At 43.7% G+C, this 16,618-nt stretch overlaps 1 protein-coding gene across 2 annotated transcripts in view; it reads left to right on the top strand.

Annotated features, from left to right (window-relative positions):
* The window catches only part of LOC111950316 (protein phosphatase 3 catalytic subunit alpha), a 53,282-nt gene that overhangs the window by 25,196 nt on the left and 11,468 nt on the right, over nucleotides 1–16,618 (top strand). For both annotated transcript variants that reach the window (XM_023967801.2, XM_023967800.2), the window contains exons 3-6: nucleotides 12,064–12,188; nucleotides 13,637–13,748; nucleotides 14,653–14,798; nucleotides 15,024–15,163. In XM_023967801.2, the coding sequence (XP_023823569.1) occupies nucleotides 12,064–12,188; nucleotides 13,637–13,748; nucleotides 14,653–14,798; nucleotides 15,024–15,163 (523 nt within the window). The remainder of the gene's footprint in view (nucleotides 1–12,063; nucleotides 12,189–13,636; nucleotides 13,749–14,652; nucleotides 14,799–15,023; nucleotides 15,164–16,618) is intronic.

The raw sequence follows: 16,618 nt of genomic DNA, 5'->3' as shown, positions 1-16,618 counted from the left end.
CTGGCTATATCCACTGTCCAGATGCATGGAACATTCCATATGTTTCTTGTCACTAGCGTAAAAGTTAATCATTTAGCGAATAATTTCCATTATATTTGTCTGTTCAGTCATAAGTTAGTTTTCTTTAAATATCTTTTCCACACTTAGGAACGTAATCGTATTACAGTTTTTTATTTATTTTTACAATCGCTAGGACCCAGTTCTCAATACTTAGGTCACTTTTTCAAAACTCTTCACACAGTTCTCCTAACCAACTTTAAGCTTGGCACAGCAGTTCATTTCACACCCAAAATGCACTAAAACTACCAAAACACTTCATACATGTCTCAAATCAACTCATTCTTCCATAACACCAGCAAAGTTTGTCACCCAACAAGCACACTGTCACTCATAAAACAACGACCTAAAAAACACTAACAACAGGTAGCATTACACAATGGTTTCTTTTGTCAAATTTCTTTACAAAACAAGAATGACACCTCTCCACTGTTTAGAATTCATTGCAGTATATGTTACAGGAATGAATCAGACATGATGCAATATGTTATGTCATTATTTGGCATTGAGGGATTCCAAAATACAAGATTTTGTATATACACCATCTACCGGATACAGTAGCAATGCTGGTCAACCCAGTCTTCTGCATTTGGCCACAGGTTCTCATCCACATCACATCTTATGTCATCTTGGGCAACACACCTAGGAAAGAATCTTTTGGCATGCCTGGTCCATCCCTGGCAATCTTCCTCTGTCAGCCACTTCTCTATCTCCGGCTGGGTCCATGTTTACATTACAGTACAGCATTATTCCTAACATGTTCCCTTTTGTCTAGATGGTAATGAAATTGAAAGACAAACACCTGTGTAGGTGTTCAGCTACAATGGGAATCAGCTGTGGTTGGTCTAATTGATTTTATAGTATTTCATTTTTTATATGTGGAATATATTTCAATACATTATTGAAATATAGAAATAGAAATGTAGAAATGTAGCAAATTGCTGTCTTATTCAATGTTGTGTTATGTTAGGTTTTGAACTTAAGTTTAACAGTTTTGAAAAGAGTATGTAAAAATGTGCAAATTGGCCTGTAGGTACATAGAGTTTTGGTGGTGCTCGTGAGKGAGAAAATAATTCATGAAATTTGAAAGATGTAGTCATTGAATGCATTTTGTGCCAAAGCAATGAACAACGATCGACAGTTTAGCCCACATAGACTGCTGTTGTACTCACTGTGTGAAGAGTTTTGAAAAAGTGACCTAAGTATTGAGAAATGGGTCCTAGTGATTATTAAAAAGCAAACAAATTTAGGCTAACCACTGGCTTAGTCATCCAGATGCGGCGATAGACAGCTGTCACTCTCAGCTGTTAGCCAGCTGKCTACCTAGCATTACATTAGCTTTCAGCTCTTCGCTTTGCTCACACTTTCGCCGCTATTGCAGTCGGTGCACACCAGAGATTGTTTCACGTTCATAGATCTGAAGGATGCGTATTTTCATGTGGCTATACATCCTCCCCACAGAAAGTTTCGGGGGTTTCATTTCAAAGGTGTGGCCAACGAGTTTCTGGTCCTGGCTTTCGGGCTCTCCCTATCACCCCGCACCTTTTCTATGGTAGTGGAGGTGGCTTTGACACCGGTGCGGTGACAGGGGATCAGCGTATTGGCCTATCTGGAGCTCCACACTGCTGCGGTGATTTCCCAAATTAAGTCTCAGAGGTTCATAGCGAATCAAGAGAAAAGTTGTTAGACTCTGGCTCAGCACTTTCAGTTTCTGGGTCTCATTCTGGACTCGGTTCTGAATCATGTGTTTTTGTCCCAACAGAGGAGAGTTGCATACTGGCTCTATCTGGCACGGTTTCAGCTGGGGCTTTTCACTTGTGCCAGTGATTATTGGGTCTGATGGCCAGTATGWTAGCTGTGGTGCCTCTGGGACAGCTGTTGATGCGTCTGTGTCAGCGCTGGGTGATTGCTGCGCATCTTGATGCATCTCGACAGAGCCATCGGTTGCTCAACGTATCCCTGTCTTGTCTAAGGGYGTTGACTCCTTGGAAGGACCCGTGTTGGTGGTGGCGTGCATCAACAGGTAGGGACGGATGCGGTCTAAGGTCTTCACGTTTTCCACAGACGCGAAATTCAGAGATCTGACCTGGGATCCGGGTCCTAAATTCAGACTTTTGTCTCGGATCTGGGTCAGGTCTGATATAATTGCCACAAGTCTCGGGCATGTGCAATTAATATTGATTTACCGACTGGACCCGATTGGAACTGTCCTCTGTTAATTTWGTGTGTTGAGAACTGCGCAAATGTGTTATCTGTGTCAGCCAATTGAAACTCAATAAAACGTATAGCTTATGTCCAGCTGAAACTGGTTCCGGCTGCTCATCTCACTTACGCCTGCTGCTGAAGAGATAGAGCGAGAGAGAAGGTGTGTAAAAAGAGCCTTGGTCTAGGCTACTGTTGATTGTGAAGATGGAGTCCTTTTTTGTTGAAGTTAAACAGAAGTTAGAGGAGAAAGAGTATAGTGAAAAGATGCCGAGTAGGAGAATGTTTTTATATTGTAGTGGACAAAGATGAGAAGAACGTTGGAGCGGCCAAATGGACTGTGTGCAACTCACTATTGAGGTTGGAAGCAATTTTCTACTTATTTTCGTATTTGTTATCAATTCTTTAGTCATTATTATCATTGTAATTATTATTGTAGGCCTATTTAATCATCTAAACCAGTTATTTAAATAGCCTGTGCAAAAAGTGTTTTGTTTGATTTTGTTGAGACATTTTTCTTGGCTAAATTAAGTTCCAAAGGCAGTGCGCACCGGCACACAAAACATTTTTTGATCATTTGTTTTTGTTTTTAAGGACACGTAACTGTGGATCATTTGGCCAATATCGCTTGTTAATTGATGGCGCTGGCAGGGCCCAGTTGTAGTTTTACAGTTGTTGTTTTTCTCCTCTCGGATCTGAACCAGACCCAAACGGGTCTGTTTGGGTCTGTTTTCCACGGTCCTTGTTGGAACGGGGCTGACTGTCCTGGGGTCTATTTGGAACGTGTCTATGTTTTATTTTATTTTTTTAATCTATGCATATGGGGGATCCATTTCCATCTTTTTAGACCCTTGAAGACCTCTAACTGGTATCTCTCTCACCTAAACCTGGCCCATTATCTGCTCGCATGGAGCAGTGCGCATTTCCTATCTCTCAGGTTGACGTATCTTCCCAGGTCTCTCAACATGGATGCGGATATACGTTCCGGGGGTCCTATCTCTACAGAGTGGAGACTGCACCCCTCTGGTAGTTGCCCAGATATGGTTCCAGTTCAGCAAGGTCGACGTAGATCTTTACGCATCGCGAGAAAAAGTGCATTGTCGTCTGTTCTTCTCAATGAAGGATCTGGGCGCTCTGTTGGGAATGGATGCTTTGGCGTATCAGTAGCCTCTGACCCTGCTCTACACGTTTCCTCCGGTGGACCTGATTCAGGCAATCGTGGAGAGGGTCCGTCAGGAGGGTCTGTCGTTGATTCTGGTGGCTTCCCGTTGGCCCAGACAACCCTGGTTCCCGGAGATCATCCTCTTGTTGGGCGGGGACCCGTGGAGGGATATATTGTCCCAGGCGCACGGGAGAGTTTGGCACCCACAACCGCAGATATGGGATCTGTGTCCGGTGTGCGCTTTACACATGTACACTACATGACCAAAAGTATGTGGACACCTGCTCGTCGAACATCTCATTCCAAAATCATGGGCATTAAAATGGAGTTGGTTCTCCCTTTGCTGCTATATCAGCCTCCACTCTTCTGGGAAGGCTTTCCACTAGATTTTGGAACATTGCTGCGGGGACTTGCTTCCATTCAGCCATAAGAGCTTTAGTGAGGTCGGGCACTGATGTTGAGCGATTAGGCCTGCCTCACAGTCGGCGTTCCAATTCATCCCAAAGGTGTTCAATTGGGTTGAGGTCAGGACTCTGTGCAGGCCAGTCAAGTTCTTCCACAACGATCTTGACAAACCATTTCTGTGTGGACCTCAGTTTGTGCACGGGGCATTGTCATGCTAAAAGAGGAAAGGGCCTTCCCCAAACTGTTGCCACAACGTTGGACGCACAGAATCGTCTAGAATGTCATTGTATGCTGTAGCGTTANAGAATCGTCTAGAATGTCATTGTATGCTGTAGCGTTACGATTTCCCTTCACTGGAACTAAGGGGCCAAGCCCGAACCATGAAAAACAGCCCCAGATCATTATTCCTCCTCCACCAAACTTTACAGTATGCACTAYGCATTCGGGCAGGTAGCGTTCTCCTGGCATCCACCAAACCCAGATTCATCTGTCGGACTGCCAGGTGGTGWAGYGTGATTCATCACTCCAGAGAACGCGTTTCTACTGATCCAGAGTCCAATGGCGGCGAGCTTTACACCACTCCAGCCGACGCTTGGCATTGCACATGGTGATCTTAGGCTTGTGTGCGGCTGCTCGGCCATGGAAACCCATTTCATAAAGCTCCCGACGAACAGTTCTTGTGCTGACATTGCTTCCAGAGGCAGTTTGGAAATCGGTAGTGAGTGTTGCAACCGAGAATAGACCATTTTTAGGCTCTACGCACTTGAGCACTCAGCGSYCCGKTCTGTGAGCTTGTGTTGCCTACRACTATGCGGCTGAACCATTGTTGCTCCTAGACGTTTCCACTTAACAATAACAGCACTTTCAGTTGACCGGGGTAGCTCTAGCAGGGCAGAACTTTGACGAACTGACTTGTTGGAAAGGTGGCATCTTATAACTGTGYCACGTTGAAAGTCACTGAGCTCTTCAGTAAGGCCATTCTACTGCCAATGTTTGTCTATGGAGATTGCATGGCTGTATACACCTGTCAGCAACGGGTGTGACTGAAATAGCCGAATCCACTCATTTGAAGGGGGTGTCCACATACTGTTGTGTATATATAGTGTATACGGATAGGACCAAGGATATCTGCATTGTGAGCAGCTTTTGTATTTCTTTTTTTCTAATCCAGCTCGGTGTAGGGCGCTTTCTAAGCCGCGTCTTTCTCATTGCATCGTGGAGGCTATGTCCCTGGCATATGACACCAAAGAATAATGGTTGCCTAGCGATATGCATACTCACTCCACTAGGGGTGTGACAGCTCCTTGGGCATTGTTCAGGAGCATGACAATTGGTGATACCTGTGCTGCAGCAAGTTGGTGTTCCCCACATACCTTTTGTGAGGTTTTATCACTTGGATGTAACTGCTCCTAGTGTGGCTCCTAGTGTTCTTATGGCTGGGTCTGGGAGTGGGTGTTAGGCAGCGCGCAGGTTGTGSATTTCTCTGGGTTACCACAGTTTCCTATGTGTTTGAGCCTTGGGCTGCCTGTGGGAGCGGCAGCATGTAAATTGCGCATTATCAGGGTTACCACAGTTTCCTTTGGGCTTGCGCCTTGAGCTGCCGTGGCAGTGCGCGAGTACACAAGTTACTGCAGGTTTCYTGTGGGCTTGAGCCTCCAGCTGCCGTGGTTCATCGGCTCTGGTCGATGCTAGGCAGAGCACGTGTGCGCTATACCGAGTCACGACAGGTGTTCTGTTTTTTTGGGACTTGCGATTCCTTGTACGAGTTCTGACATTTCAGGCTCACAAGGTAAGTATTGTTCTTGGAACCGTGGGGTCTGTGGACTTAGGCTGTAGTGGCAGCGTGTCAGTACACATAGCCAAGTTGCAGCAGGTTCTTGTTCCCTANACATAGCCAAGTTGCAGCAGGTTCTTGTTCCCTATATGGGGCTCTGACAGTTCAGTCCTCATCAGGCTCTGACAGTTCAGGCTTCTCCGGTAAGTATTAGGGAAAAGGGTGGCTTCCGTAACCCCTTTTTGGAGTTGGTGAAACGTGTGTGTGCTTGGGCTGCCATGGGCCTCCTAGTTTGGTACCATCTGAGCCGGCTTGTGGCGTGATTGTATATCCCTTAGTATGTTATTCCGAGTGACCGATTGAAAGGGAACGTACGGTTATGAATATAATTACTGTTCCCTGAAGGAGGGAACGAGGTATAACATATGTTGGTCCAACATATTTGGGGTCACTGAATTGAGGAAATGAACGGCAGCCCCAGTATTATAGCCAGGAAGGCGGGGCTTCCGAGGGCGGGCTCAGCATCCATTGGTCCGTTGGGCGTGATTTCAGTTTTCTTCAGGTGAAAATGATTGGTCGTTGTTTTTCCATAGTATGTTATACCTCGTTCCCTCCTTCAGGGAACAATAGTTATATTCATAAGTGTTCATTCTCTTGTACAGTGACTCCACTCAGCCCACAGCGATGGTAGAGCTGGAAATTCCAGACAAATCCACAGCACTGAGCATGAGCACATCCCAGCGAAAGCTGCTTGGCTGCTGGAGCACCCAGGTGGTTCAAATGGACTAAGATACCCTTTCAAAACACTAGGCACCTTTTGGATATTGTAAACATGAGAAGCAATTGCGAGAGACGGAGAGCGTTTACGTGAGTGTGCATGCGTGTGTTTGTTGTAGATAGATATGTGAAATAGCTTTCTGGTAGTACTGGAGAACAATAATACAAGTAATAGTATTTACCATTACGTCTAATCACATAGCATATAATGTAGACCTATTTGCCATTCCGTCTAATCACATAGCAGGTCGACCTATTTACCATTACATCTAATCACATAGCATATAATGTAGACCTATTTACCATTACATCTAATCACATAGCATATAATGTATACCTATTTACATTACATCTAATCACATAGCAGGTAGACCTATTTACCATTACATCTAATCACATAGCATATAATGTATACCTATTTACCATTACATCTAATCACATAGCATATAATGTATACCTATTTACCATTACCGTAATCACATAGCATATAATGTATACCTAATTACAATTACGTCTAATCACATAGCAGGTAGACCTATTTACCATTACGTCTAATCACATATCAAGTAGACCTATTTACCATCAAATCAAATTTATTTATATAGCCCTTCGTACATCAGCTGATATCTCAAAGTGCTGTACAGAAACCCAGCCTAAAACCCCAAACAGCAAGCAATGCAGGTGGAGAAGCACGGTGGCTAGGAAAAACTCCCTAGAAAGGCCAAAACCTAGGAAGAAACCTAGAGAGGAACCAGGCTATGAGGGATGGCCAGTCCTCTTCTGGCTGTGCCGGGTGGAGATTATAACAGAACATGGCCAAGATGTTTAAATGTTCATAAATGACCAGCATGGTCAAATAATAATAATCACAGTAGTTGTCGAGGGTGCAGCAAGTCAGCACCTCAGGAGTAAATGTCAGTTGGCTTTACCATGACATCTAATCACATAGCATATTAATGTATACCTATTTACCATTACTTCTAACCACATAGCAGGTAGACCTATTACGCATTACATTAATCACATAGCATATAATGTAGACCTATTTACCATTACATCTAATCACATAGCATATAATGTATACCTATTTACCATTACATATAATCACATAGCATATAATGTAGACCTATTTACCATTACATCTAATCACATAGCATATAATGTATACCTATTTACCATTACATCTAATCACATAGCATATATTGTATACCTATTTACCATTACATCTAATCACATAGCATATAATGTATACCTATTTACCATTACATCTAATCACACAGCATATAATGTATACCTATTTACCATTACGTCTAATCACATAGCATATAATGTAGACCTATTTACCATTACATCTAATCACATAGCATATAATGTATACCTATTTACCATTACATCTAATCACATAGCATATAATGTATACCTATTTACCATTACTTCTAATCACATAGCATATAATGTATACCTATTTACCATTACGTCTAATCACATAGCAGGTAACCTATTTACCATTACATCTAATCACATAGCATATAATGTATACCTATTTACCATTACTTCTATCACATAGCAGGTAGACCTATTTACCATTACATCTAATCACATAGCATATAATGTATACCTATTTACCATTGACTTCTAATCACATAGCAGTATACCTATTTACCATTACATTAATCACATAGCAAGTAGACCTATTTACCATTACGTCTAACACATAGCAGTATACCTATTTACCATTACATATAATCACATAGCAAGTAGACCTATTTACCATTACATCTAATCACATAGCAAGTAGACCTATTTACCATTACATCTAATGACATAGCAAGTAGACCTATTTACCATTACATATAATCACATAGCAAGTAGACCTATTTACCATTACATATAATCACATAGCAAGTAGACCTATTTATCATTACGTCTAATCACATAGCAGGTAGACCTATCTACCATAAGCATTCTCAAAGCTACTTGTTTATTTGATACGGACTTGACATTAATAATAGACCATTTTCACGCATACTTTATTCATCTTCGTTTTGGCTTATCTTACCAAGTCATTATGAACAGATAGGGTTATACTAACTCACAACACGTGCACAAAAGCAACCAGCACATAAAGCCGCTTACTGTACAAACACTCCCATATGCACGAGTCTCATGCACGCACGCATACACAAACCTGCAAACACAACAGCACAGCAAAAGCACACTCACACTCATTGGACATTGCTGGTTCACTCATATACACATCCTTATCGGATATTAGTCTGGCCTCTGTCATTAAGACCAGCATTCATGGGATGCTAGATGCAGACTAACTTACATAATACTTCCTCAGCGAAAGAGAGACGAGGTTATCTTCTGTACACATCAGCCTTTTCTACTCTTCCCCCATGTCTGAATCCCCCGTCATACTATGGCCATGGAGGGAGAGGAAGGCTGGAGTGAGGCAGTAGAGGACACAGGAACTCACAGTGTACCGTATTACATCAGCAGCTGGTGTCCACTTAGACTGGGCTGTAATGTGAGTCCCGACCCATTTGCTTTGTCAGATAACTGCCTATTTATCCTGTGTTTATACAGGTGATTACATTGAGATTAGAAATCTATTTGTACGGGGGTGCCTGCCTGTCCTTGTTCGTGTGCTATAATTGAGTTAAAAATAGGCACACTGTGTGTCACCGACATTAGGGGGCATAGGTTCTTCTAATTCTAGTTATTTCATTTGGTATTAGTACCCATTTTCATTTCATTCCTGCTCTGAAAAAGGCATTGGTTACCATTGTGCAGCATGTGTTACCAAGGTATACTAGGAGTTGTGAACATGATGAATAGACATAGCCCAATGTACAGATGGCTCCTCCCCTGGCACTGAGTGATTGATTGGTGGACTGACTGATTGATTGGTGGGAGATGGTAAATGGAGACGGGATACCTTAGTTACAGTACAGGGGTAGTCCTTCGACCCTCTGGTGAACAAGCGCCACAAACATGAGGGTCATATGCTTCATTTGTTGAGCATGACATTTGGATGATGTGTGTATCAGTGCAAAGACATTCTTAAGAATAGAGTTGCAAGTGTGGATCTCTATGTAAGACGACTGTATTCTTGCTGTTGCTAGCACTGTCTTTGGATGTCTGTGCTTAGTCTTACTTTTGTGTGTGTGTGTATTTATGCATTCATGTAATACTGTATGTGCGGTGTGCATATGCTATTTGTGCGTGTGCGTGCAAGCATGTGTGCGTGTGTTGATTGCTTTACTCACACAAGCAGAGGCTCCCAGCTTTGAGTGGACAAAAGGCCACAGTGGAGCTGATAGAGGGAGACCGAGGCAGACAGAAGGAGGAGAGGGAGGGTGAGTGGGAGCGAGAGAGTGGTGATGATGAAAGAGAGGAGACGGGGAAAGATGACGAAATGAGATGCAGGTTTAGGCTGTAAAGCCACAGTGTTGAGTACCCAGAGTCCAGTTGTTATTGTCTCCAGGGGATTGGAGCCAGCCTCCCAGAGTCCCAGCCTCCCAGAGTCCCAGCCTCCCAGGCTCCCTCCCCAGGCCCAGGGTCCCTGAGCCACACCCACCTCCTACTGGGGGTAGAAAGAGAAAGGCCTCTGGGGGCAAACACCCAGGCAGCATCTCCATGCCAACACCATGCGAGGGCGAGATAAATAAAAACTCCCATTTATTTCATTATTTATTCTCATAAAAATCATATCACCATGGCAACAGGAGTTTGCAACTTCTCTCATCTCTCTCTCTCACACACCCTCTCTCTCTCTCACACTCTCTGAGAAAATCACTGAGCTGAGAAACAGCATGAATCTTCTACAGTCTAATTTACACAGGAAAAGCATGCATCACACAGGCACTCTCTTTTTCTCAGTACCACACACGCAGACTTACAAGAATGCAGACACACGCACACACACACACATACATACATACACACACACTTTATCATACAATTGAAGTCGGAAGTTTGCATACACCTTAACCAAATACATTTAAACTCAGTTTTTCACAATTCCTGACATTTCATCCAGGTAAAAATTCCCTGTCTTAGGTCAGTTAGGATCACCACTTTATTTTAAGAATGTGAAATGTCAGAATAATAGTAGAGAGAATGATTTATTTCAGCTTTTATTTCTTTCATCACATTCCCAGTGGGTCAGAAGTTTACATACACTCAATTAGTGTTTGGTAGCATTGTCTTTAAATTGTTTAACTTGGGTCAAACATTTCGGTTAGCCTTCCACAAGCTACCACAATAAGTTGGGTGAGTTTTGGCCCATTCCTCCTGACAGAGCTGGTGTAACTGAGTCAGGTTTGTAGGCCTCCTTGCTTGCACACGCTTTTTCAGTTCTGCCCACACATTTTCTATGGGATTGAGGTCAGGGCTTTGTGATGGCCACTCCAATACCTTGACTTTGTTGTCCTTAAGCCATTTTGCCACAACTTTGGAAGTATGCTTGGGTCATTGTCCATTTGAAAGACCCATTTGCGACCAAGCTTCAACCTCCTGACTGATGTCTTGAGATGTTGCTTCAATATATCCACAAAATTTAGCTTCCTCATGATGCCATCTATTTTGTGAAGTGCACCAGTCCCTCCTGCAGCAAAGTACCCCCACAACATGATGCTGCTACTCCTGTGCTTCACGGTTGGAATGGTGTTCTTCGGCTTGCAAGCATCCCCCTTTTTACTCCAAACATAACGATGGTCATTATGGCCAAACAGTTCTATTTTTGTTTCATCAGACCACAGGACATTTCTCCAAAAAGTACGACCTTTGTCCCCATGTGCAGTTGCAAACCGTAGTCTGGCTTTTTTATGGCGGTTTTGGAGCAGTGGCTTCTTCCTTGCAGAGCGGCTTTTCAGGTTATGCCGATATAGGACTCGTTTTACTGTGGATATAGATACTTTTGTACCTGTTTCCTCCAGCATCTTCACAAGGTCCGTTGCTGTTGTTCTGGGATTGATTTGCACTTTTCGCACCAAAGTATGTTCATCTCTAGGAGACATAACACGTCTCCTTCCTGCTGCGTGGTCCCATGGTGTTTATACTTGTGTACTATTGTTTGTACAGATGAACGTGGTACCTTCAGGCGTTTGGAAATTGCTCCCAAGGATGAACCAGACTTGTGGAGGTCTACAATTTGTTTTCTGAGGTCTTGGCTGATTTATTTAGATTTTCCCATGATGTCAAGCAAAGTGGCACTGAGTTTGAAGGTAGGCCTTGAAATACATCCACAGGTACACCTCCAATTGACTCAAATGATGTCAATTAGCCTATCAGAAGCTTCTAAAGCCATGACATCATTTTCTAGAATTTCAAGCTGTTTAAAGGCACAGTCAACTTAGTGTATGTAAACTTCTGACCCACTGGAATTGTGATACAGTGAATTATAGATGAAATAATCTGTCTGTAAACAATTGTTGGAAAAAATTACTTGTGTCATGCACAAAGTAGATGTCCTAACCGACTTGCCAAAACTATAGTTTGTTAACAAGAAATTTGTGGAGTGGTTGAATAACAAGTTTTAATGACTCCAACCTAAGTGCATGTAAACTTCCGACTTCAACTGTATATAAAATGCCCGCTGTGTACTGTATGTAGTGCTAACAGATCCAGTAACAATGTGCTCATCTTTTCTCATGCTGTGGGATTTGATGTTTTGCAGTGTGCGGGGACATCCATGGGCAGTTCTTTGACCTTATGAAGCTGTTTGAGGTGGGTGGCTCGCCGGCCACGACGCGTTACCTCTTCCTGGGAGACTATGTGGACCGGGGATACTTCAGTATCGAGGTAAGAGACCTTTAGACTGGGAGGCATTCCTGTCGTTTCCACATGGAATGAGAGACAAATGGCATCTCTGTCCTGCTGCCTCCCTCCCTGTGCCACTCCGTGTGCTATGCTGCGTCCCCGCGCTGCTATAGTGGAGGAGCTATAGTGCACTGAAGCACCGCAAAAACACCAGCGCTGCACTCGCTGTCAAGCGGCCAGCTTCCCCCGGAATCTTCCGTGAGGAGGAAGGAGGAATCATCCAATCACATGCAATCGATGCTGACAAGTTGCATTTGCATAAAGGAAGGCTCTCCCGCTGGCCTGAGGGGTTGATTATCCGCAAACAGACTGGCTCCACCAATTCTCATGATTAGCACACTATCTTTATCAGCTGTCAGCAAATCAATGGCTGGGGGTCCTCATCTGATATACACTGAACAAAAATATAAACCTAACATGTAAAGTGTTGATCCCATGTTTCATGAGCTGAAATAAAAGATCCAAGAAATGTTCCATACGCACAGAAAACGTATTTCTCTAAAATGTTTGTTTACATCGCTGTTAGTGAGCATTTCTCCTTTGCCAAGATAATCCATTCMMCTGACAGGTGTGGCATAGCAAAAGGCTGATTAAACAGCATGATCATTACACAGGTGCACCTTGTGCTGGGGACAATAAAAGGCCACTCTAAAATGTGCAGTTTTGTCACGCAATGCCACAGATGTCTCAAGTTTTGAGGGAGCGTGCAATTGGTATCTTGATTGCAGGAATGTCCACCAGAGCTGTTGGCAGAGAATTGAATGTTCATCAATCTACCATAAGCCGCCTCTAACGTCATTTTAGAGAATTTGGCAGTACGCCGAACCGGCCTCACAACCCACAGATCATGTGTAACCACACCAGCCCAGGACCTCCACATCCGGCTTTTTCAATTAGGGGATCGTCTGAGACCAGACAGCCGATAAATCTGAGGAGTATTTCTGTCTGTAATAAAGCCCTTTTGTGGGGAAAAACTCATTCTGATTGGCTAGGCCTGGCTCCCCAGTGGGTTGGGTTGGCTCCAAGTGGGTGGGCCTATGCCCTCCCAGGCCCACCCATGGCTGCGCCCCTGCCTAGTCATGTGAAATCAATAGATTAGGGCCTAATGAATTGTATTTCAATTGACTGGTTTACTTATATGAACTGTAACTCAGTAAAATCGTTGAAATTGTTGATTGTTGCGTTTTATATATTTTAAATAAAGGTCAATTTTCAGGCCCTTTCTGGTTTGAGCTCAAGGCAGTCATTGATCGTGATACGGTCTGATTTCATATCCAATGTCACGTTATATAACGTTGACGTTGTTATGGCCAAGCTGCAGCCTGATGCAGGCCTTTTTTCTTAGGTCCCGAACAGTGTATCATATCATTCCGTTTTTTTGTGTGTGTATGTAAACTGATCTAATAACCCTTTATCTACTCTCTTGACAGTGTGTTTTGTACCTTTGGTCGCTGAAAATCCTCTACCCAAAGACGCTATATTTACTGCGAGGAAACCACGAATGTAGACATTTGACAGAATACTTCACCTTCAAACAAGAATGTGAGTACTCTCCAGAGATGTTCTATTCCTCTGTCATCTCGTGCATTGTTCCCTGAGAGGCTATGAAAGGATTCTTGAAAATGAACGCGTGCAACATTAGAGAGAAGTAGTGGATGGATGGTTCGAGCGGAGGTATCCCATGAGGAGAAGCAGGCAGGAGGCTACAAGTACAGGTAGACCTGGAACCTATTTCCGTATCTTCTCCGGTGGCAGATCACCGTGGTTACCGATGCTGTGAAAGGTTGGGGATTAGAAGTTAATGAAAAAAGACTGCCATGGCATACAGACACACACAAACAAAGATGACATCGGGCGAGCCTGGGGAAAAGTGTGAGAAGGTGTTGTGATGAATATCCGAGATCCCTTAGCTGGGAAGGAATATGGCAGAAGGTAGAAAGGTTCTCTGGGTCTTAGGTGATTTACCGAATAAATTACTGGGAGTTTATATATGAAGTGTGCGACTCTTTATTTTTATAGTTCTCTGGGCCTCTAACATCCATGGAGAAGTGCATGACGGGAGTCATCTTGTTCTTCTCTGCTCTGTCGGATCACACAATACAGTATCTCTTCTTGAGAGAGGATGGTTGGATGTTATTACAAAAAAAACGTATGCACTCACTACTGTAAGTTGCTCTGGCTAAGAGTGCCTGCTAAATGACTCAAACGTAAATGCTTTTGACTGTGAGATATTGTGTCTGCTCTTACTCGGACTGTCTATTCCAGGCTGAAAGCTCTCTTAAGCGTGAATCATGCATTAATGTCAATGGACAGCTTATGTAACAGTCAAAGTTATTAGCMCGTATCTCACATCAGGATTCCACCTCGATGGATGACTTGCGTGGTCCCTGTCTGTATCGTTGCACTGATCCAGTTGTCTCTGTCTGTCGCTCTCTGTGGTGGACAGGTAAAATCAAGTACTCGGAGCAGGTGTATGACTCATGCATGGACGCTTTTGACTGCCTTCCCCTGGCTGCCCTCATGAACCAGCAGTTCCTGTGTGTCCATGGAGGACTCTCACCAGAAATACACAACTTAGATGACATAAAGAAGGTATTGAACTACCACCGTGGCACTGACAAGCCATGCATAGGAATATCAAGTTAACTGTGTTTCACGTCTTTGCATACTTCAGTACAGCACTCGTGCATTTTGTGTATGTATTTTGTGTGTGAGTGCATGCGTGAGTACCTGTGTACGTGCGAGAGTGTTGTTTTTGTGTTTGAATATTTGCGTATTTGCTCCTGTTTGAATTCAGTATGTTTTTCTCTGCTGTAGATAGACCGGTTCAAGGAGCCTCCAGCGTTTGGGCCCATGTGTGACCTACTGTGGTCTGACCCTCTGGAGGACTTTGGCAATGAGAAAACCCAGGAGTACTTCAGCCACAACACAGTCCGAGGCTGCTCCTACTTCTACAGGTCAGCTCTCTCTCGCTCCACCTCAACACTTTCTTTCTTTCATAACTAGTCCTCGTGTTTTTGAGATGTCAATTATCCCACTCTGGATCTGTCGACCAAACAATTACCTCCAAACCAAACAGCACGGATCCTATCTCAAATTGTACACACACGGGGAAATACAGCACATACACAGCCCCGATGTGCATCTGTGTTGCCGTGGTTCTGTATCCTGTCAGCCATAGTGTGTGCCGTTTGTATGTCATGTCTGTGTGAGATGCAGCCGCTGCACTGACCTACATTCTGTGTGCCGAGGGTATTTGGGCGGAAAGCCTGGGATGTATAGGGGCTGCATTCGGTAGGCTCTCAGTAGGTGCTCAGAGCACGGCCGTTATTCGTTTCTTTTCTTTCCTGCCCAAAATCTTTGAACACTTAAATATTTCACACGCCGATGACAACTTAGATGGAGCGTGGCTGTAGGGAGGGGTAGAGGGGATGGTGGTGGTAGGATGGGATGGATGGAGATTTTGGTACAATACATGGCTGTGGTAGGTGAACACATCCTCATAAGAGGCTTTTTTTTTTACACACATAAGCAAGTGCACACCTCAGGTCATTGGTCAGTCAGTTTGAGAGGGGGCATATGGGATCCCTGGGGATTAGTAGGTGTTATTGGTGAATCTCAGCTGGCTTATGTCCATGTTGTAAAGGCTTTGTGTCCTTTTGTGGACTGTATCATTCTGACTGACCACAGCAATACATTAAGGGAACTATCAGACAGCCACATAACACTGTATGTAGTCCCACCCGGCATCCTTGTTGTTAGGTGGTGGACTGTGCTTGTTTTGATATGATGAGGTGAAAGACCTACGGTCTGGTTTGTCAGTGAGGAGTTACAATAGTGTCTCTGGGGGAACAGTTCAGTAGTGCTTCTCATCTGTCACTCTGTAACCCGACGCCTTCAGCACCTGAAGGTTTCAGCACTACAGTGGTCCAGAGAAACGCCTCAGGAGCCAAATCTGACACAGACACGAGAGACCGACCTTCTCTGATAAACTGAGCCATGGATTTAAAAAACTGCAGCACATTTGGGTACAAATGCACAATCAATATGCAGGCTTGAGTCATCAGTATGTGCATAAACATTGTTTATAACCATGGTGAAAGTAATCTCCTGTTATTTTCAGATGTTTCTATCATTTACCACAGCAATTTGCAGGTTCTATTCATGCTGATTGTAGTCTCTCTTTTTTTATGTTCATGATCTCATTGTATATAGTAAAGTAGCATAGGGAAGCACTGTCATAATTAGTCCGAGAGCTAGCTAGCAACCAGGGGCAGATTAAGAAATCATAGGCCCTGGGGCTTTGTTTTTTTTTTATAACCTTTMCACCCTAACCGGCCCACCATCATTTTCTGTAAACAAATCCCTGCGCCAAGATGCAATTGGATGCGTGGTAAATTTACTGTTGAAGA

The sequence above is a fragment of the Salvelinus sp. IW2-2015 genome, linkage group LG23, assembly GCF_002910315.2.
Source record: "Salvelinus sp. IW2-2015 linkage group LG23, ASM291031v2, whole genome shotgun sequence".
Classification (NCBI taxonomy): Eukaryota; Metazoa; Chordata; class Actinopteri; order Salmoniformes; family Salmonidae; genus Salvelinus; species Salvelinus sp. IW2-2015.
Note: the sequence above shows the minus strand (reverse complement) of the source record. Positions and strands in the feature narration are given on the sequence as shown.